This window comes from Rutilus rutilus, assembly GCF_951802725.1.
Source record: "Rutilus rutilus genome assembly, chromosome: 9".
Taxonomy (NCBI): Eukaryota; Metazoa; Chordata; class Actinopteri; order Cypriniformes; family Leuciscidae; genus Rutilus; species Rutilus rutilus.
The window spans coordinates 30674138-30698843 of record NC_140223.1 but is presented as its reverse complement, the minus strand read 5'-3'; the positions used below and the strand labels follow the sequence as shown (position 1 = coordinate 30698843).

Here is a 24706-nt window from a genome sequence, read left to right as displayed (position 1 = left end):
TCCACCCGCAAAGACTGTTCCTGAGGCTCTCTGGACCAGGCAGCGCTTGAGAAGATGGTGAAGGACATTATGGAGAAGCAGCAGGCAGTTCAGCAGCAACAACAACAACAACAGCATATGCTGCAAAAAAGCACACTAGATCCTGTTTAGCCTGTGGTCAGCCTAAGTCTCGATACATGGGTGATGGCACCTCAATACACTTCTTTTATCAAGGTGGTGATGTTAAATACTTCTACTGCTCCAAGAAAGTATTTGACATATTCAGCAGAGGGCCTGACCAACCCCAGAATGCCTTTTGAAGACTTTGCAGAGACTCCTTTTTGTCAGCGGGAACTGGAGGCCTCTAGGCAGAGAGGGGGAGAAACGAAGAGGGTGACTGAGGAGAGAAGCAAGAGGAAATCAGTGGTGGAGCATCCGTCTGGTCGTCTGTGCAGATTCTGCCACCTGCCACTGAAACAAGGACCCAACAGTCCTCATATTCACACTGGTTTCCCTGGAGTGGCAGGCAAATACATTTACTGTCCTGCTAAAGTGTTTTCCCCTTATCAGGCTCAGGGAATGAGTGCAGAAATGTCATGGAGAGACTTTCAGCAGTCTCCATTCTATGAGGCTGAGAAGCAGAGGTGGATTGGGGAAAAGAAAAAATTACTTCACTAGCAAATGACATGCCCAGACCTCAAATACTGTTTTATAACACAAAGACATTCCTTGCACAGTGGTATGCATATATGTATAAACATATTACTGCACTTTTAATATATATATTTTAAATATTTCATTTATTTCCATTTATTCATTAATATACCAAAAGTTTTGTATTTTATTGTATAGCATTGTATTTTAGTGTTTTTTTTAAGTTAATTTATTGACTTCCATTGTTATTTTATCTTGTTAATGTTAATTACTGTTACTGTTAAACTCTGCACATAATTATTTAATTTAAAATATTTTTTCTTGTTTTTTCCTGTTCTCACCAACTTTAGATTTTATTATTATTGTTGTTGTTTAATCTATTATTTTAAATTGTTCAATTTATTTCCATTTGTTTACTAAAATACCAAATATATATGTATATATCTGTACTATAAATAAAATGAAAATCTCTATTTGGTGTTTATTGGTTATATTTCATATAGCCTATATTGGATTTCTGTACATAGTTATTCAAATATAATGTGAATATCTCAAATAAAGGTCTAAAACATTATCAAAATGTTCTTTTCAATTATTCAAATTCAAATGTTTTCTATATTAAAGATAACTATACCTTTATTATAATGTAAAGGTTTATTAAGTTAATTGCACATCTTTTACATCCTACACAATAACAAATATTACAAGTTTTATTTTATTTTTGTGCACAAAGTTCTTTTATTATATGTTAATCGTACCTAAAGTGTATCTAGATGTAAAAATTATTACCAATTAATTTTATGGTATTTGTGGCCGAGACGGGAATCGAACCTCTAATTTGGTGTTTTATTTCTGGCCCGCCTCCCTGGAATTTCCTCCGTTCCTATTGGCTAGCAGCGCTCTACACCTACTTACGGCTGGCCGGTCAAAGCTAACCGGCCACATACGTCATAACCATACTGCTAATTTCCCTCAAAACTAGGATGTATCTGTAATACCCTACCGTCTTACTATTGTGTATAAATAATTCGTTTAAAATGTTTAAAACCTATTTTTTACAGTCTATGTTTAAAACGCAGTGCAGTTTATATAATATGTATTGTATACATACAGACGGTTGTCTGGGAACGCCCCCGGGAACGTCACGTGATGTGAATTTAGCCCGTGGGGGAGAACAAACATTGCCTGCCCTTGGCGCTAATTGAAATACACGGGACAATCATGCCGAAGAGTTGCTGTGTCGTTTTCTGTACCGCCAATAAACAAACAAATTATGAATTGAAGTTCTACATCCTTCCTAATAAACACACAGAACCGGAAAGGAGGACAGGGACTTGTAATTTTTTAGATGACTGTATCTAGTGGGCCAGATTTGTCTACATCCCTTACGAAAAAGAACTATAGTAATCCTATAAGATTTCTATAGCAGTGTATAATACTTCTGTGATGTTCTGTAATACCTCTATAGTACTTATATAGTATGTCCCAAAATACTATAGTATTCCTATTGTATTCCTATAAGATTACTATAATATTTTGTCCCAAAATATTACAAGATTCCTATAGTTGTTTTTCATAAGGGATGTCTCATTCACATTAGCGTTATCAGCTGAAGGCTCGCTTGATAGGCCAATCGCGAACCTATGGAGTAGTTCGAGGTCTACACTGCAGTCTGTGAGTTAGGGATAACTGTCAGCACAGTCCCTCGGCAACTTCGTACTACTGATCACCGTTTTACAAAAGGATTAATAGTTTGGAGTGAAGCATACGTACAATTGGTAAGTGACAAGGTTTTATGGAGTTATAGGCTAGTATGCAACATATACGAAAGTGGATTGAGTTATAGGCTAATGTGACCGCTACAGCTAAGTTACCGCGATGTCTTACCTGGAGATTCAACCAGATAACAAAATATGTCTGGAAACGACACCTCCGGCCATTTGGTTGGGTCACTGACCCAGTTTTTAATTAAATAAGGGCAATCATAACCTATTGCATTTGCAGTTAATTTTGCAATGTATAGTTATCGTTGCCGGTCGGCAGGCGTCAATGACTCGCAATACCACATTTTTGTCATTCAAAATACACACGATGGAATTGGAAATTGTTTTATTTGAAACAGGGACAATGCACAAATAAACATTCAACTTGTTAAACAAGAAAATATGTCTTGGGCCAGGTTATAGCAACAATTGCTAATTTCCACCTGTAGTCCCTGGGCAGGTATGACACATATTTAAAAAATAACCATTTTAAAATAGAAATTTCACAGGATTATGGATAAAATAATGTCCATTGTAATTACAAACAAGTTTGCAAAAAAATAGAAAGCAGGGAGGCCATCAGCCCATTTACTCTCTGTCTCCTCCCTCTCCAGCAAACACAATTAAACAATTCAGTAGCATCTTAGGCACATTAAAGTACAATCCAACTCTAGACTCATTCACACACACACACAACTTGCTTGAACTTAGCAACCAACTCTTTGTCAGACATGAGAAGGTGTGAGAATCTGTACATAAGATATGTTCCCTAGGAAGGGTATTCCACTACCTCATGGCTACACATGAGAAGGAGGAACTCCCAAATTGGGTTTTACGTTGTGGGACGCTACACCAATAGGCCTAGACCAGAAACCGCTTTTACTAAATATGAATGAACTATTTTCCATCTTTAAACTAAGCCAATACTAACGTTTCTCCATCAGGCGGGAGTTTCTATATAAGTCTCTGAAATGTGATATAGATTAATTCATTTGTTCAGCCACTGCACTGATTGCAAAAAACTCACAGCTGCATTTACATTCTCTCACCGCTAGATGTCAGAAGAGCATCTCAACTGAAGTTTTTATTTTTATTTTGACTTTTGTTGATGTTGGGCTTTCTAACTTTTTTTTTCTAACTTCACTTTTTTTAAGTGTAACTTTGTAGCCTATCTGTAATTTCAACTTTTAATTTATAATAGAGTCATCTAACAATATTCAAAATTCCTGATTATATTTACATCATACGAAGAAGTTAAGAAGTATAAATATAAGTTATTGTAATGTCATCCAGAATTTTTTTCTAGCTGCGCCACTTGCAATGTGCAAAATACTTGCACTTGTCTGTATGAAAAATCAATCATATCTCTCCATCTAAAATAGGTTTGTATATAAGCTTCTCTGCTTATCTGACTTACTGAAGTGGATTTTACTCATGTGACCTGCACAAGTTTACTAAATCAAGATTAATATCCACAGTATATTTCACTTTAATCTTTATCTGCAAGAAGGCATCTTGAATAATCCAAGCCAAAAGTGTGAATATTAAAACACCAGGATCAAAATAAGAGAAACTTTTTTTTAGTGCTATAAATTTATTTATTCGACAAATGTATGGAATTCCAGGGATTTCATTACACTGTAAGTGAAATAGTACTGTATATTTCTACAGGGTCTCAGACTGAGGCTCACATTTCAAGACCACTCCATCCTAAATTCTCCTTGGATAATATTTGAGCTCTTGACAATGTTTTTCAGAGTAAAAGATGCATGTGAAGAGCTGGGAAAGAGGAAGTGGTGTTGTTGGTTCTGCAGCTGGTGTTTTCTGCAAAGCCTGAGCTTCAGGAAACAGCTTATTGGGTGAAACTACTAAGACTAGTAATAAGTTTGTAATCCACTATTAAAATCAACATGAACACGTTCCTGGTTATAGGCTATGTTCTGAACGATTCATCTGCGCACATCACATTAAAAACTTTCTTCGTAATTGTTTACCAGAATATAACATATAACTAGGCTACATATAACGTCACTTTAGTGTCACACAGAGACACTTTTCATCATTCAAAGAATACCTGGTGGATAAAATCAAGTCTTACCTTATGTTTTTCCCACAGCAAATATCTAAAAAAATACACTCTGACTAGAGAAACAAAAAACATCCAAGAAAGACACAAAGTGGGTGTTTGTCATTTATTAGATGAGATGAGACGGGGGTGACAAGGTCTCAACATTCAAGATGTATTTTCATTAACAATAAATTATCTTTTTACAATATGAAATGGGACAATTATTTGGCAATATCTCTTTACCACATGTTTTCATATGAACATGCACACAACTTATAAAAACACCTACTCCAGCAGAGCAGCAAGATTAATCTCTCATGGAAGTTACATTCTCTCTTGAAAAAGATAGTTAAACTCTGTCCAAACCAGATGCGACGTAATAAGGTGACAAAAGCAATTACACTACGCAAATTAATGTCTTTGCCCTCATTAGCTATAACAAGCGTCATAATGCAAAAAACAGTGCCTAAAATCTCGTTTTGTGGTTTACAAAAATAAAGTATTGTAGTTTTGGAGCGACATGTGGATGATTTTTTTATTTTTGTGTGAACTATCCCTTTAAGGAACGTCAGCTCACTTGGCAGCCATCTTGTCAGCACTTCCAGACAGCTATTTTCTAGTCATACAGTTGCATCTCATATTTGCTAAATTTATATTATTTTCATAAGGGCTGTGTCCAAAATCGCATTCCTCACTTGAGTAGGTACTTATTTTGAATAAGTAATTACTTCACGACCGCTAAAATAGTACAGTATGAATGTAATCTGGACGTACTACATTCGCCATGCTGTCATTATCATGTGACCTACCAGCGTCAGTTACTGTCGCTTCACTGCCATTCACAAATCCTCTCCCGTGGCCTCATCATGGCCTCATGGGATAGTAAAGTGTCCATCGTATGCACACTTCAGAATCTCGCCGGAAGTAGTAACGTTAGGTCATCCAGGTATTTTTTACTTACTCTTTTATGAATACTGGGAATTCGGACATACGTCTTTTGTCTCATACTGTTTTTCACTTAGCAGTACTACAGTAGGGAAGCATGCGATTTTGGATGCAGCCATACATTTGTGGACCAAAGCCCAAAATCTCAAAAAAGATTACATTCCAATAGCCTAACAGACTTCAAAAAACGTCTTTAAAAATAAAATGATATATAATTATATTGTAGCGCACAGACTCTTGATAATTGTGGACGACGTTGCAATATATATATAATTATATATTTTTAATTAGATGTGCATTCAATTTTAACAAACAGGTGATCATCTTTTTTTAACCGTATAACGAGACTTGAGTAGTGTCTGTATCAAAAAGGCGATTGGTTGATATTAAACATCACTGTGTCACGTGACGTCACTGAGCATTTTCGCTTTCAGTGTGGACAAATGGCTTGTTGCTGAAAAGTTCCCGTGTCGCATCTGGTTAGGACATGGTGTTAGACTGGTTTAACAAGATTACTCTCGTGTGTGTAGTGTGTTTGCGTAGGAAAAACATTGTTTAGTGTGTGTGTGTGTGTGTCTGTGTGTGTTTCATGCAGCACGTGCAAAAAACGCCTCAGTGTTCTTCATCTGCATTTTTTACTTCCATGTTTCACGTTTAATGACATGAAAAAACAGATCGCATTCAAAACTCCAGATATGTGCAGATGATTAACTTTGTTCATTTTCTCTCTTAATTTTTTTCTTTTTTTGTTCTTCAAGTGGATGAGAGGTACATACAGTACATCCTCTTTGTCCTCAGAGGTTAGTTTAAAAACACAAACCTGTATTGTCAGTAAAAGGTGTGACCATGCACATTAATACATTCCTTTTCAAGAGAAGCATTATGACTTTACAAAAGTCCTGACGTAGCATTTTGCTTTTTTTCCTTCAGCTCATATGCGTCGACGTCAGAAAAAGTGGTCCCCCCGTGTGTGATTGCGGAAGTTGAAATCCTTCATGCTAACAGCGCGTTAGGACTGTATGGAAGCAGCGATTCAAAAACACAAGTGCTTATAGTGCAAGATCTGTTCCACGACCCTGTCGAGTCCTCAGTGTGACTCACGTACTCAATAAAACACTGGACACAGAATGACTATCAGTCCACCGTACATCTAGGTGACGTCACTTAGTTCCGGGTCAGGAATCGGGAGAACGAATGGTGGTGGTCATGTGATGTTCTTTCTACAGGTCAGTCCAGGTGGGAGTGTACTGGGGGCTTTTGGCTGGCCGGCGCCCCCTGGAGGCGGCCCGGGACCCCTGCGCTCCTTCCTGAGCCTGCTGGATACGCTGACACTCTTTGAGGTTCTGAGCCCGAATTTCTGCGCTCATGATCTTCTCCACCACGCGTGAGGGGAACCATCCTCTCTCTCCATCGTGCAACCTTTCACCAAACATCCAGCCTGAGGGAAAGAGACGAACATGCAATCGAGGTTCAGAGAGAAGAAAAAACAGGAAGGACATGCCACAAATATAGTAGAAACAACAGACGACAGGAAGCAACATAGTGAGAGACTAGTTTATACAACTGACGGCTGATGATCAGACTTGACAGATGCAGACCTGGACTCGCCAAAAACAGCAAAGACCGATGAAGCTGCATGGCTTATTGAGAGACTTTTACGTAAGACTTATACGTAAACATTGACAGATTTTTCAGGACGCCTAGTGTGTGTGTCGATGTGTTTTTTGATTTCTTACCATCATCTGTACACTCCAGAATGTGAAGCACATCAGCCATTTCTACAGAGAGCTCATCCGGTTCCTGAGAGGAGTACGACTGGATACACTGAACCTGCTGAGAATCTGACGTGCACCAGCAAAAACAATAAATCATACTGCACACAGTATCAATTAGACTAATTCAACTCATGACAGATTAAAATAAAAGTAAAAATAATAATTATTATTATTATATTACATTATTTTATAATATAAACAAAATAAATATATTAATTATTATATTTTTTATTTTATATTTTAAATTCAATATTATACATCATATTTATTATTAAATTTATTATTTTATAATTTTAGAAATAAGAATATTATATATAATACTAATTCAACTCGAGTCACGACAGATTAAAATGAATTAAATATTATATATCATATGTATTATTACATTAATTATTTTATAATTTTACACTAACTCAACTTATGACAGATAAATATATATATATTACATTAATGTATAATATTAGAAATTTTTTTTATTGTATTATTATATTAAGTATTCTATATTATTAATAAAGTAAATATGATTTATGATCATTACATTTTTTATTTCATAATATATTAATTATAATTATATTTTTTATGTAATTATTTTACATTTTTTTATTTTTGATAATTATAAATAAAATAAACATAATACATTATATTATTAATATATTATTTGTTTTATAATATTATTAAATATTATCTACAATATTATTATACTATTTATTTTATATTCTAAATGAAACACACATTACATATTATACTTTTATATTATTTATTTATATAAAATAATGTAAAAAAAAAATTTACAAAATTAAATAAAAAAATGGCTCTATTATCGGGACGTTTTGGGCCAATGACAGTTTGCTGTGGGCGGAGCTAACTAGTATGATGAGACATAAATGGAAACGTCTTAATAGGACAAAATCATGAAAGAGATGCGAATAATCTTGCCTGGTTCAGACATAGAAATCCCTTTTTAACATTTAGCAGCTTGAGCTTTTATCCAAACCAACAGCATACAAGCTATCCGTTTCCTTAGATGGCATAGCGCCAAGACACATATATATGTGATGTACCTGGCTGGTGAGTGCTGGTAGAGAGGAATCTCGTACGGCGGTTTGGAGTCAAAGCGTATATCCAGCGCAGTTTATCGCTTCTGTAAACATTCAGAGCGCCATTAGTGCACAAAGCAAACATGTGGCTGTAATCTCTGAGATAATGGCTTAGGACTGCGTTCTCACATGCTTTCACTCTTGAGCATGTAGCTGACTTCTCGGTCCTCCTGGTTCTCCAGCAGTTTCAGCACAAACACTGAGGCCAGCATCTGACCCTGATCCTCCAGGTCTTCAGTCCTCAGCATGGAGCGACTGCAAGAGTCCAGGACCTGGTACTTCTCTCCACTGAAACACACGTGCAGTAAACATTAATAGAGCAAAAACAAACATAGAATACCCAAGAAACATGTCCATTAATCAGACAATATTTAGCCATTTTGAGCCATTTCAGCAGCCATCTTTTGACGATTAATATCAACAAATCAATGGACATTAAGCTATATCTGTGAGTTTTTTCCCCGCATATTTCAAAGGATGTGTAAAATAACTGTTTCATTTTCATCTCCTTCGGTGTCAGTAAATTGTATTTAATCTCTGTAGATTTCAACAATGGCATTGAGCGAATGATGACATCATCATTTGAAGGAGGTTGAGCTGATGACGTCACACAGACCTGGAGCTGCGTTTGGTGATGAGCAGCAGGTTATTGAACAGGAACAGGTAAATGGGGTGGTAGAGCTTGCGGCTGCGCATGGTCCTAGTGCTCTTGGGTCCAGACATCTGCTGCACCTCACCCTTCTTCAGCAGCCAGCGAGAGTGAGAAATCACCGGCACGGACTGAAAACAGGAGGAGAAGACAGCTGCTCTTTATGGGCTTATGAAGATGAGTTTCGCTCTGACACACGAGTAAACACTTCTTACCAAGGACTGTTGCAACAATTAAAGGGATAGTGGACACAATTTTTGGTCACACTTTAGGGTCCAATTCTCTATTAACTAACTATTCACTCTGACTTTTGCCTCAGTAAACTCCTAATTACCGCGTAATAATAGTTAGTATGGTAGATGTTAAGTTTAGGTATTGGGTAGAATTGAGGGATGCATAATATGGTCAAGGCATTCATATGTGCTTTATAGTATACTAATAAACATCCTAGTAAAAGGCATGCTAGTTAATAGTGAGAATTGGACCCTAAACTAAAGTGTGACCCAATTACATTTTTAATTTATGTGGTCATTTACACACCTTCGTGCTGCTTTAAACTCTGAAGATGTTAATGAGATGTTCGCAGAATGTTCGCATTGATCGTTTTTTACAGCATGAACATCTGCATGTCAGTCAACCTCTAAAAAGAGTTATACTCCTGCCCTCAAATGTCATTCAAGATGTGAAAATTTGTTGCACAAAGTTTGACATTAACATATGCCATTGGGTCTCAAATGTTTCATAATTGAATGAGATGCAGCGTTTCAATAAGCACATGCAAATGAGATCTTCTTTAGAGCTACCGCACAAGAGATTTTCAGTGCATAATGACTTCAGTTTCAGTCCGTTCATCACATACAGCTATTATTTTACGGAAAAAAAGCTACTGTAAATAATAGTCACACTGGGTCAAATTGACCTGTTGAAAGAAAACAGTTGCATCTAAAAAAAACAGCTGAAATAATGTACAATAAAACAAGACGATTACAAACATTAGAAATACTACACTAAAAAATGTATTTGGTGAAGGATTTGGTTTAAAACAATATTCACTTTTGCTAGTAAATTTCACAACTAATTACAAAGAAATGTGACATTTTTAGACTGAAATAGTATTTTATTGTAAACCCTGATCCAATAATCTTTTTTTTAAACATATTTTCTGGCTATTTTTGATACTTAGTATCCAGTCAACATTCAATTTGATTGCATGCTTGGGTGAACAGAGCTTGTTATGACACAACATCTTCACAATGAATCATTTGACTTCTTTTGTGTACCTTTGACTTGAATTCAAGCGTTTTCTCGATGCTGATCAGCTCCTCAGTGCGACTCATCTTCCTCACACCTTCATTGCACTCCTTCACAATCTGAGAACCACAATGAGAACACGTGCATATTTATATCTTTGTGGGGATTTCCTATTCACTTCTATTTTAACATGAGCCAATTATAAGTATCTACACTAACCCAACCACTCACCCTAACCTTGAAATACAACAGGTATCATTCGATACGAAAACTGACCATTATTTAGCCCATTTTTAAACTGATTTCATTGAGGGAATATCTCCAGTTCATCAGGTTTTACTATTTCCTCAGAAATGCTCTCGTCGCTGTTAAAATAACAAACTCCCACACACAAGAACAAGTTTGACTAAATAACACTTACAAGTTTCACCCCAACTAGGAGTTCAAGTATAAGCTGTTCGTTTACAAAGATTTAACAAATCTTTATAAACGTGCAAACCGCAGATGACCTCTGGGACATTGAGTAAGTTTTTATTGAATAATTGCTGTTCGAGAGTCTTGATTCATATCTGAATCATATGATTAGAGAAAATGTTCGATGACAAACCAACCACACCAAAATGACAGCAGCCTTAACAGTTACAGGTAGTCAGAAACCTTTGCACGTGTTGTATTTCTATTTATTGTATGCCATTTTATTATCTCAAGTGGTCATTGGTGCACTTTTTGTTGTGAAATATTTAGCAAATGCATTTTATTGTGAATTAATTTAGTGATGATGATGTATTTCCTGTCAACAACCACAACAAAGCCCCACATGGATACATTTTGGCATTATGATTGTTGCCATAAAACAAATCATTTGAGTTCGTGAACTTGAATAGCAGTTTAATTCCAACATCACATGATCCCAGCAATATTTGCTTTAAGATATTTAAAGCTACACTGTGTAGGATTTACTCCCATCTAGCTTTATGACTACCAACTGAATATTACTTTCTAGCCCCTCCCATTCCGGGGGCGTTTTAACTCCTACGGTGGCCGTATTATTTCAAATCTGCCGGCAGTCGCGAGTAATCTCCCCCTCGCATTCGTCACGGCGCCACTGAGTGTAAAAACGCAAAAGGCGAAGCTTGTATGTCCCTCTTTGTCTAATGTATTTTCAAGATGGATGCGCAACATGGCTGCCGCCATCGAGCGACTCGCTCGTATGTATTCTAAATGGCAGATTATACACTTACGAGAATACTTAATTAGCTGGTTGAAGTGATTACACATTAATGAGAACGTATAATTTTGAAAGAACAAAGTGTTTTTTGCTAAAAATCAACTTAAAATATTACACAGTGTAGCTTTAAAGAAAAACAATTAATAACAGCTGTTAAAGTCATGTTTAGGGTGTTTCTGCAGCTAGGAGAGGTGTGGCACGGTAACCATGGTAACGCGTACAACAGGGCAAGGTGTGCTTGACAGGTGAAAGTCCAGAGACAATGAAACATAATGACAAGGCTCATTACCACACCCTGAAATCAAAACACACTTACCCTTTCCAACTCTTGATGTGCTAATATGGCCGTCTTTTCTCTGTCAGAGTTTTCCTCCACCTTCTTCAGAATATTCTGGAACACAAAGAAGCAGTTTTGATATAGACCACATTTACCAAGTCAATAAGTGCATACAAAAGTAATGCCGTCAGTGTTTTTATAAATAATGTACACATGAATCAGTATTCATTCAGAGCAATTTACAATATTCATGGAGTTTAAAATTAGTTAAAAGTGGCAGATTTCTGAGACAGACTGAGCCAATTCTGAGACATTTGCTTGGCTTATTCAAGTTATTCGAGACGTCTGATTGGCTGACGCTTACCTGAACAAGTAGCTTGAGTCGTGTGATTCGCTGGAAGGGGAGGATGAGGAAGGAGGTGAACGAGAGGCCCTTCACTTTCGGCTGATTCTCCAGGACGGATATTTTCTCTCGGAAAAGAGCGTTTTCTTGTCTGAAAGATATACAGACACACTCCTGACATTTATGTACAATTGTGTTGACGCAAATATAGCCGACATGAAGAGTATGTGTGACTGCAAAACACAGAGGCAATGATGGGCAAGCTACTCAAAAAATGCAACTCGCTAAAATACAAACTACTCAATAGAACAAAATTAACGATGATTTGTTGTTGAGATTTGTTAAAAAAAATAAGGGATACGGTAATAATAAGGTAATAATGTTACGTTACATTACCTCACCGCATACTGCCAAAACACAATATAAAATAATTTTTAAGAAAGTATGCATTTGAGGCAGGTGAAGTTTCCAAAAGAGGGTTTTCACAGCGATGCCATATAGAAGAACCATTTTGGTTTCACACATCACACATCTTTACTGCTAAAATATTATTAAGAAAATGTAATGTTACCTGCTTGGTTTGAACAAACCACTAAAGCTTTAACCTAATGCATCACTACTTTCATAACTGTAACACAAGGCTTTAGATCATGCGTCCTGTTGTGGTATTATAAACGACCAGACTTATTTTCTCTTGAGACGCAACACCTTTCTGTTGAACTGCGGTCACATGAAGCTGCTTGCATTTGCCGGTTTGTCATAATCATAGAACTTGACATGTAGAACAAAGGGTCGTATTAAACCACTTTCACAGTCCACAACCAAAAGTGAAACAGCCAAGGAACCAGAAATGGTTATGATTTACAGTAATAAGATCAGCAACTTATTGATGCAAACTACAGTATATGCTATTTATACCACTAAGATAATTTGCATAAATGCACATTTCAGTTTCAGCAAGTGTCATGTTCAGTGGCCTGAGGCTGAACGCTGGCGTATACAGCACAAATACTGTATATTGCCTACTATTTAAAAACAAAACCCTCTCATTTTTGACTCATTTAAACTGTTATTTCTTTTTAGCACAGTTCAAATGGAGGGTCAAGTATGACACACATAGATTCTGATTTTGCCAAAAGTGCTAGGTCATTCTTTGCATACAGAAACTTTGGATAGCGCAGTGCAGAGATAGCAGCATGTTAGTATGATATTACAAACACAGCCTATTATTTCACTTAGATTTTTGACAAAAATGCGCAGTTTAGCCTGTTGTCCAGCAGGTGGCCTATGAATCAAGCTGCCTGTAGAATAAAGTTTAGCAATGCAGATTGGTTATGCATGAGAAATTAAGTTTATAGCAGCATTTCCATTAAACAAATTATTCTTCATTTTGCATTATATTGCTTAAAGATAAAAATAGGCTTAATTGTTGTACAAACAAAAAAAAAGTTTTTAGTATGATTGTCGCCTCTAGGACAACACAATGAACTATTTGAAATGAACTTAACTAGGTCACAAAGCAGGAAGACGAAGTATGAGGTTAGACTTTATGAACCTGTGTGGTTTAAAAACAACAAAACATGCTTGTTTTTGATGCACAACCTAGCTGTTGTTTTGGCTGTAATACACACACACACACACACACAGGCCGGATTTAACCCTAATCTTAACAAGAATGGAAAGAACTAAAACTCCCTGGGCCTGTGGGCAGAAAGTCCCATGAGCTTTACATGGCTTACAAACGCACACAAATGAAATCAGCTACACAAACCCTCACACAATACATCACAAGACAGCGAGGACTGAAGCCTCAGGCGAGAATCCAGGTAGACAGCTGGTAAACATCGTGATGATTTACACAACAGATACACACAACTGTCCCTCCCATTTACACACGCACAATCAATAAACTCACACAAAGCTAACAGAGAATGTATATTATGTATATTAATGATATAAAAAACACTTTCTTCTTCCGCAGGAGAAAATCAGTAGACTAATACGGTTTGGAACAACATGGAGGTGAGTAAATGATCACAGGTCTTTTCTTTTTTTCTGGGCGAACTATCACTGTAATAAATGTACAGTGTCATGTAATTTCACTAAGCGAAGTAATCGTGGGAACATCGATGAGTTTCTGTTGTTGTTTCTTGAATGAGCCACACCCACCACACAAGTCAAGTCACTGTGTCACGTTTAATTACAGAGAGACATCACACACAACGTCACATACAATGCTTCCGTCACGCCACAAACAGGGAAACACTCTTTCATTCCAAAGCTTAATACGCACAAAGACAAAGAAAGCATTCAGACCAGAATGAATCTGCATGTTGGTTTAGTTAGTGGATGTTCATCAGTCAAATTTAGCTGGTTGATCAGCATTGTCTCTCTAGTGAATCTGTTCAACCAATGCACTCTTGTTAAGGTAAAACACCACAGGTGAATAGGGTAAACATTTTAACTAATATATACCTTTATTCACTATGCATTGACTAATCACAGAACAAAAACAAGTGTTCAGATATGCAAATGAGGCGTTATATGCGCTAATTTGCATAGGTATCAGAACAGCAATCTGAACTTTGGATAAAGTCAGGTTAAAAATAATTGTTTCATTCTTCTGACATATCCGAGTTAAAAGGTTTTTACAGAGGGGATTTTGGATATCTCTTTTCACGTCATCTCTCTGATGATGTGTTCACTGGCATGAGGTCGGGACAACCTGTGACTCACAGGAGATCCACCAATAGCGAAACACAACCATCCAACCATCCAATCAACTCCCGAAGGACAAAATCAAATACATAAGGCTTGTTCGACTTGAACCGGCGCTGCACAGACCGATCGGTTTATGACATCAAAGTACCGCGAGAGCAATTCAAAAGCATAAGGAGCCGTCTACTTTCTATTCGCTCTCGCGGTACTTTGATGTCATTCACCGATCGGTCTGTGCAGCGCCGGTTCAAGTCGAACAATATACTCTCGAAAGACAAAAAGTCCAGCCCTACATGTTTTCTTGTTCAAGAAGCCACTTTTTTTCCCATCACAATAGGGAAGAAAAGACCATCTTCTCTTTCATGACGACTTTAAATAAATCAGGCTAATTATATATGAACAAATCCCTTCAGAATATATACCTTATGTAGCCCCGCCCCTTTTCAGCGCTGCGCTCGTTGTCTTTTGACTTCTCCGGTCTGTATTTTTCACAGCGATCTCGCGTATTTATGAATGAACGGCTCGTTTTAAAATCTTCCCGGTCTACTGACATTTGTTAAGACATCTGCTTTAAACATCACAATCCTCATGATAACTTTCGTTAACTTTACATTAATTAAATCCACTTCAAAAGCGAATTACTCCTGGACAGCAATGCCATAGAAATATACAGAGCGACTGCAAAAAGACAATATTCTAAAGATGGCGGCGCCCTGGTTTCTCTGGCGCATAAGGTCTATACAATAGATAGGAATAAAACTGAAAAGTGCTACTGCCTTTAAATATATGAAATCGACAGATGCAAATAGATGAAGTGTAATAAAAAAAAAAACACTAAAATGTGAACTGGATGTTTTCTATCCACTAGTCTGAAAGACATGTTATAGAAGCAAAATAGCCCAAGATATCAAAACTGACCAGTTATAGATGCATTCACATACTTTTGTAGTACATATTTTGTATCCATATGATGATTGGGTAACACTTTATTTCAATAGTCTACTTTAAGTAACTTTGCAAGAACATGTTTGCATATTCTACTAACCCTAACCTATCAGTCTACTAATACTCTATGGCCCTGTTTACAGCTGGTATTAAGATGTGTTTTGGTCGATCAGATCACAAGTGGACGAGGGAGACACATTCCCGTTTACTCCTGGTGTTTAAATCCGTCTCTTTTGTCCTCTTTTAACCACTTCTGTCCTGATTTCTTCGAGGTGAGGGTCTATGGCTGGGCTTTTTCAGATCTTTTTATCTAATGGACGAAATAAGCTCATGCAGTTTACATAAACACGACCAGAAACGATGTAAAAACACATGGAGAGCAGCAGCTTTAGTTTCTGCTCTGATAACCATAAGAACACACTGTGAGTGCGTGTTAGAAATCAGGAAGGGTGAGAGAACATTGTGCTTGGTACGTTTTTCATCTTCAAACCAATCCGGGGTCAAAGCATCCCGTCTGGCTAGTGCGCTTCTCATAATGTTTACTCATTAGGTCAGTAGGCGGAGAGTAGGCGTCTTTTGTGGCTGTTTGAACACATTCGACCACATGAGCGTTTACACTATATGAAAGCAATCCGGTCAAATGCGTTTTCTACTACTTCTGGAGGATGTTGAAAGTGGACAAGCTCAAAACATTTTAGACTCCGTTTACACCTGTATTATTTAGCGTTGTCCACTCGTGATCTTAATACTAGGTGTAAACAGGGCCTAAATTGACGAAGCTGCAAAGAGACTTCTAGTTAGTCTAAAGCAGACTATCAAAATAAAGTGTAACCAATGATTTTTTTTGAATAGCACGCCAAAAACGTGCTTCCAAGCTGACAGGTATCACTGAAATAGGCGCCCTGACATATTTGCCCTTAAACAAAATGACTGAATTACACTAAATCTTTCCCATTTTTCATATTCACAGGTAAGAAATGTTCTTACAGTATCCGTCGGTAGTTCTTCTCCTGGTACGCCTGGTTGATGACGTAGCTGATGAAGACTTGGAAGTGGTTAACAGCGTGATAACAAACAATGTCGCACACGTCTGAGATCAGGATGGACTCTTCGATCCTGTGCTCCAGATCCATGAGGAACCTGAGGAAAGCATGAGGTCATCATCGAGACAGCAACATCATGGTTAAGTCCCATTTTGTGTTCGCAATGTAGCCTACTTCAGCTACAATATACATTTCAAAACTGTTGTGGCGACTTCAGTCTCACATTCCTTTTCTTAAAATGAAAGAGTCAACAGAGAACTGTCACAAACTCAAACAATCTTAACTGAAAATGCTTCCTTATGTACTTTGAAATATACTTGTGCAATTTTGTTTACTGGTACTAGTGGCTACAGAAATCAAACATTTCTCTTGCAAGAAACTTTAACTTGGGTTCAATAGCTTTAGCTTAGCTGTGCACTAACAAACACATCTTATATAAGAAAGAAACTCAAATCAATCTTGTAATCCAATGTTTCACACTGTACGAGAGCAGGTTTGGAAGGGCAGAGTTGCTCCTGAATCATGCGCATGAATCATCGCATTAGTGGGTGGATTTGCATGCTATAAAGCTGACTGACTGACTGTATCAAATCGCACCAACACTTTAATTTTAGCCTGTGGGCAATAATGGGTATCAGGGTGAATGGGCGGAAGTTTCACTTCTGAAATAGTATTGAAGCAAATGTATGTACCACATTTCAATGGAAATGACATTAACATTGACCATTACGTGAGGCAAAACAAGTTTGAAACATCAACTACTTCCACACATTAGAAAGATACTTATTGGATTAAAAAAGGCAGATGCCATATTATGTGAGTACACATAGAAAAAACTATTATTTTCGATAAAATGTTTTTTTTAAACATATTTTGGATATATATATTTGATTTAAACTATAAATTAATTAATAAAAATTACTGAATATATTCAAAATAGACATATTTTAGCAAATACTATTAATATATTTTATAGATTTTCCTGACATATTCTTTTGCAGTTTTTTTTATATTTATATAAAATATATCGAAAATGTATTTTTAAAATATATTTTGGACTCATATTTTTATTTAAAATAAATTAATAAACTATTAATATATAAATTAATAAACTAATAATAAACTAATTAATAAATGTATTCATAACAGATATATTTGAGCAAATATTACAAATATATTTTTCTGATTATTTTGCTGTTTTTTGAGAGGGTTTTTTTAAATAATATTTAAATAAAATATATAGAAAATGTATTTTTAAAATATATTTTGGACTTATATTTTGATTTAAAATAAATTAATAAACTATTAATATATAAATTAACAAACAAATAATATATAGAAATATATAATATACAATATATAGTTTTTTTTTTTTTACATATTTTGAATATATATATTTGATTTATTAATTAACTGTTTATATACAATATTAATATATAATATTAAAATATATATTAATAAACTATTAATAAATAAATTACTAATTGTATTCAAAACAGATATATTTTAACATATATTATGAATACATATATATTTCATTATGAATATTAACATATATTATGAAACATATTTTGGACAAATATTTAGATTTATATATAAATTACTATATATAATATAAATTCCTAAATATATTCAAAATAAATATATTTTAGCATTTCTCCTGATACGTTTTGGGCTGTTTTTGTATGTTTACAAAAATATATTTTTAAAATATATATATTTTGAATCTAAATATAATAATAATAATCATAATTATGATAAAATATTGTTATGATTATATATTCTTGATTTCCCTTGATATATTTTGGCTGCTTTTTGCACATTTTAAAATGAAATACATAATTATTTGCTAAAATTGAACTGATGCAGCCATTTATAACTGATTCATTTTATAATGAGAAAAAGCCACTGTGTTCTAGGTAAATTTGTCCTCCTTCGTAAAATAGAGGCATTAAATAACAAGACTGACAATCGGAAACCACAAGCGTATGAAATTGAACACCAACCGCATACATTGCCTCACAAACACACACCTTTCGCTTGCCTTCATGATGTCCTCAATGTTTGAGAACAGGAAGTGCATGTCAGACTGACTCAAGGTGTTGACAAGCAGAGGGTTGCGCAGAAAGTGGGTCTCCAGCAGCTCCAGGCTTTTGTAGTACGACGCCTCAGAGGTCACCAATTCAAACATGGCCTATGGAAAGAGACAGAGGCACATTCATTTGATGTGTACTGTTATTGCTATTGAGTATTTTTGCTGTCAGTTCAACATTTAAATAGTCTGATTCAGTGTTCGCTGTAAACTAGTCCTGCAGTGCGCTATCAGAGTTCCTCTGAACTCCTCCACCTCCCCCAGCTCCACCTGCCACCATTTTAGCTTCAAAGCATGTGTCCCACCTCCTGCAGTATAATCTCCTTTGGCTCCAGTGTCTTCAGGTGTCCACTCTCCTTCACAGCCTCCAGGTTTTGCCAGAGGCTCAGTGAATGCATGCTGTTCCTCAACTGCAGCTGCAACGCAGGCGCAGCCGTGACCCCTGACCCTGCAGTCGGGAGCCCATCTCTCTGTCGACGCTGCTCGATCTCCTGCTGCTTAGAGGTGTCGCGGTACTCTTGATACAAAACGTCTGGACACAAACACACATTCACAAGTTGTTTGATTTTATCTGATGAGACATTGCATCACAGATAAAAGTGCACTATAGTAAATGCATATTTCTCATTTACGTTTCTAAAAAAACAATTAGGCAGCATGAGCCTCTTACTTGACATAACAAATCAACTGAGTTCAATGTAACTTTGTGTGAAACATTTGTTTATTAACTTGCATAACACAGCTGGTCATGCGATCTCAATCAAAGTCACTTTAAGACAAGTCAAAGTCACAGAAGCTTGTTTATATATATATATAAACTTATATTTAATGCTATATTACCTTATCCTTAAAACCAGGTCTTGTCATGTCATGTAAAATGACACCATATATATATATATATATATATATATAATGTAGTGTCATTTTACATGACATGACAAGACCTGGTTTTAAGGATAAGGTTTAATTAGGTTAATAGTAGGTTTAGGGTAAGGGTTCAGGTCGGACACTTAGTTGTGATGGGTAGGGTTAGGGTTAGGAACTAGACATTGCATTGTGTCAATGTCCTCACAAAGAGAGATGCACAAGAATGTGTGTGTGTGTGTGTGCACGCGCGCGCGCTTCTCAAAAGGTTGATTTTGTACAGAGGAAAGCAGTTGCATAATGTCCTGCAGTCACATTCAACAAGACCTTCGGGTGGGTGTTCAGCACGGTTGCTTATATAACAGATAGCGTGAGAAGAGAAGAGAAGAGAAGAGAAGAGAAGAGAAGAGAAGAGAAGAGAAGAGAAGAGAAGAGAAGAGAAGAGAAGAGAAGAGAAGAGAAGAGAAGAGAAGAGAAGAGAAGAGAAGAGAAGAGAAGAGAAGAGAAGAGAAGAGAAGAGAAGAGAAGAGAAGAGAAGAGAAGAGAAGAGAAGAGAAGAGAAAACAATTACGGGAACAGGTGAGAAGAGAGAGTATGTGATAAATTTAGAATAATCTAATAACGATAGAATAAACAATATAATTGGTAAATGGGTTGCTGAAATTTCATTCTTAACATGTATTATGAATATATATTCCTGTTTTCTCCAGATATATTTACATAAAATGTATTTTTACAATATATTTTGGCCAAACATTTTGACTTAAAATATATAAATTAATAAAAGAATATTCCAAAATAGATATATTTTTAAATGTATAATGAATATATATTCCTGATATTTTGTATTTACATACAATGTATTTTTAAAATATATTAGCCTTACATTTTTATTTGAAATATATAAATAACTACATATGATTGTATTCAGATTTTTTCTTATATATATATATATATATATATATATATATATATATATATATATATATTTGTATATTTACATAAATATATTTTGGACATACATTTTTATTAAAAGTATATAATTACGATATATATATATATATATATAGTCAATATAAATATAGTCAATATATATTTTTGTACAGATGTTATGAATATATATATTCCTGATATTTCTGCTTGTTTTTGTATATTAACATTCAATAGATATTTAAAATATGTATCTAGACATACATTCTGATTAAATATGAACATATATTCCTGATATCTTCTGATAGATTTCAGGCGTTTTTTAATAAAAAATACAAGAAAGTGATAATAGAAAACAAAATGTGAGAATATATGAGAAAAGACAGATGAGAAGAGAAAAGAAGAGATGCGACATGACAGAGAGGATAGCAGATAAATGAGACAAAATGAGCAAAGAGATGAGATGAGATGAGATGAGAAGAGCAATAAAAAGGACACACAGAAAAACAAAATCAGTGAAGAAGAGAGAAATCTGGATGCAGACATAAGAGAGAAATAGACAGAGGGAAATAGAGATGATATAAAATGACGCTGCGTTGGCGAAGAAAGCGGATAACTCTTTCTTGCAGTTATTCCAGCATATATTTAAAAAGACATCACCCACACACTCCACCCTGCCTTCATCCTACACACACACACACTAACACACACATACGTCTCATACACATCCAGCACATACATGCTGTAAATTCAACATACATGCTGCAAATAAAGTTGCCTACACAGTTCAACTTGAGCCAAATAAATTACAGCATGCATTGTTACAGCACAACGGCCTCCCTCTCTTCCTGCGTGTGCATTTGTGTGTTTTCTTTTCACTCACCGACACTCTTCACGATGTTGAGATTGCGGCAGGAATTCTCTACTGCCATCTTCTGCGGACTGTCACCATTCCTCACCAGCCTGAAAAAAGACAAACCATCTAATAATCAATGACTAGAAGAGATAAGAAGAAATGTGTGTGTGGGAATGTATTTGTGTGTGTGTGTGTGAGTGTGTGTGTACCAAAATGAGACCATGTCAGCCCGCTCTCAAAACACCCTACAGCTGTAATAAGTCCTACTTTTGTTTCTAAATGAGGAGAATATTTTTCAATTTATTACATTTTAACCCTGACAGACCTAAATAAGTCAAATCCGTAAGTAGAGTCGAGTGAGCCCTATTTGAGTCATACAGCACACGTTAAAATGTTAAAATCTGACATACTGTACAAGCTAATGTAAACTAATATGCAACAATACATATACTGTATGCATACGTATTCATGCATGGGTAGATGAAATGACATTTCAAGCAGTGACAGCAGTGTTTTGCAATGTGACATCATGTTTTTCATTTACAAGTATTGCATAATTATTGTTTATACAGTTTTATATACATAATATTTTTTTCATTTTACACGTTGTTATAAAGCAGGACTATTTACAGCAAATGAACTGCAAAAAGATTATTAAATTAAGTATATTTCCTAACACATATATATATAAACATAAATGCATGTACTGTTTATACATAAACATTTGCACACAGACTTTCAAGTTATTCAAGTTAAACACAACAAAATATTGGTAAAAAGAAGTACAAAAGCAAGTTCTACTGTAAAGTGTCCTGATTGTTGTCTCTTACCGGAGTGTGATGTTGTCAGGGTCGGCAGTGGTGTGTATGTCTTTGTCCTGCATAGTGCAGGCACTTGTCGTCCGTTCACTCAGCTCTTCCATTTCTTGTCTACGCGACCAATCTCCAGGCATCGCCAACGGAGACCGAGAGCGAGCTCCTCCCAGCACAGCACTCCCGTTGCTCGGCAACGAGATTCCAGAGCGAAAAGGTGGACTGATAAAGATACAGAAATATTGTAAATATTTAAATAAAGAGATGTTTGCAGAAATTCATAGGCTTCTTGTCAGACTGAATTTTCGGTCACAGATAAGGTGTCCTCTGCAAACACATCATGTTCACTCATGTTGTTGATGACCACATGAACACAAACAGAAACACGGCCAAGCCCAAACACAAAGTCACCCCCCCACACACACACACACACACACACATTCAGTTCTCAACTCTAAACTCTTCCACCCACACAGACAAACATTCTCTCATCCTTTGTAAATGATGCGATAAAGAGTTGAATCATAGATCACACTACACAATAACTCACACACAAACACCACAATACAATCATAGAGCCTGTAGACAGATAGACAGACAGACAGATAGATAGATAGACAGACAGACAGACAGACAGACAGACAGACAGACAGACAGACAGACAGACAGACAGACAGACAGACAGACTGATAGATAGATAGACATATAGTTAGATAGATAGAAAGACAGACAGACAGATAGATAGATAAACAGATAGATAGATAGATAGATAGATAGACAGACAGATAGTTAGATAGACACAGACAGACAGACATATAGATAGATAGATAGATAGATAGACAGACAGACAGATAGATATATAGAGATAGTTAGAAAGACAGACAGATATATAGAGATAGTTAGAAAGACAGACAGATAGATAGATAGATAGACAAATGTTAGTTAGACAGACAGACAGACAGACAGATAGACAGATAGATAGATAGACAGATAGATAGATAGTTAGAAAGACAGATAGATAGATAGATAGATAGATAGATAGATAGATAGATAGATAGATAGATAGATAGATAGATAGACAAATAGTTAGTTAGACAGACAGACAGACAGACAGACAGACAGACAGATAGACAGACAGATAGATAGATAGATAGATAGATAGAAAGACAGATATATATAGATATATAGATAGATAGATAGACAGACAGACAGATAGATATATAGAGAGATAGTTAGAAAGACAGATAGATAAATAGTTAGACAGACAGACAGACAGATAGATAGATAGATAGATAGATAGATAGATAGATAGATAGATAGTTAGACAGACAGACAGATAGATAGGTAGATAGACAGACAGACAGATAGATAGGCAGACAGATTAGATAGACAGAGAGTTAGATAGATAGAAAGAAATACATAAAGTTGACAGACAGACAGACAGACAGACAGATAGATAGACAGACAGACAGACTAGATAGACAGAGAGTTAGATAGATAGAAAGAAAGACAAAGTTGACAGACATACAGACAGATATATATAGATGATAGATAGATAGATAGATAGATAGATAGATAGATAGATAGACAGACAGACAGACAGACAGACAGATAGATAGATAGATAGATAGACAGACAGACAGATATATAGATAGACAGAGAGTTAGATAGATAGAAAGAAAGACATAAAGTTGACAGACATACAGACAGATATATAGATAGACAGAGAGTTAGACAGACAGACAGACAGACAGACAGATAGATAGATAGATAGATAGACAGACAGACAGACAGACAGACAGACAGATAGATAGACAGACAGATTAGATAGACAGAGAGTTAGATAGATAGAAAGAAAGACAAAGTTGACAGACATACAGACAGATATATATAGATGATAGATAGATAGATAGACAGACAGACAGACAGACAGACAGACAGACAGACAGACAGATAGATAGATAGATAGACAGACAGACAGATATATAGATAGACAGAGAGTTAGACAGACAGACAGACAGACAGACAGACAGATAGATAGATAGATAGATAGATAGATAGATAGATAGATAGATAGATAGATAGATAGATAGATAGATAGATAGATAGATAGATAGATAGATAGATAGACAAATAGTTAGACAGACAGACAGACAGATGTATACGTATATAGAGATAGTTAGAAAGACAGACAGATAGATAGATAGATAGACAAATAGTTAGACAGACAGACAGATAGATAGAGAGATAGTTAGACAGACAGATAGATAGACAGACAGATAGATAGACAGACAGACAGACAGACAGACAGACAGATAGATAGATAGATAGATAGACAGACAGACATATAGACAGACAGACAGATAGATAGACAGACAGATAGATAGACAGATAGTTAGATAGATAGAAAGACAGAA

General features: G+C 35.8%; 1 protein-coding gene across 4 annotated transcripts in view; it reads right to left on the bottom strand.

Annotated features, from left to right (window-relative positions):
* Positions 1-6040: 6040 nt before the first annotated feature.
* ngef (neuronal guanine nucleotide exchange factor) overlaps positions 6041-24706 on the bottom strand; it is a 46983-nt gene continuing 28317 nt past the window's right edge. For all 4 annotated transcript variants that reach the window (XM_084419106.1, XM_084419104.1, XM_084419105.1 and 1 more), the window contains exons 4-16: positions 22308-22511; positions 21505-21584; positions 19133-19359; positions 18769-18929; positions 16680-16832; positions 12051-12180; positions 11726-11800; positions 10211-10300; positions 8898-9061; positions 8411-8569; positions 8246-8325; positions 7146-7250; positions 6041-6847 (exon numbers count right to left, since the gene is read on the bottom strand). In XM_084419106.1, coding sequence (XP_084275232.1) covers positions 6630-6847; positions 7146-7250; positions 8246-8325; positions 8411-8569; positions 8898-9061; positions 10211-10300; positions 11726-11800; positions 12051-12180; positions 16680-16832; positions 18769-18929; positions 19133-19359; positions 21505-21584; positions 22308-22511 — 1846 coding nt within the window. In that variant the 3' untranslated portion in view covers positions 6041-6629. The remainder of the gene's footprint in view (positions 6848-7145; positions 7251-8245; positions 8326-8410; positions 8570-8897; positions 9062-10210; positions 10301-11725; positions 11801-12050; positions 12181-16679; positions 16833-18768; positions 18930-19132; positions 19360-21504; positions 21585-22307; positions 22512-24706) is intronic.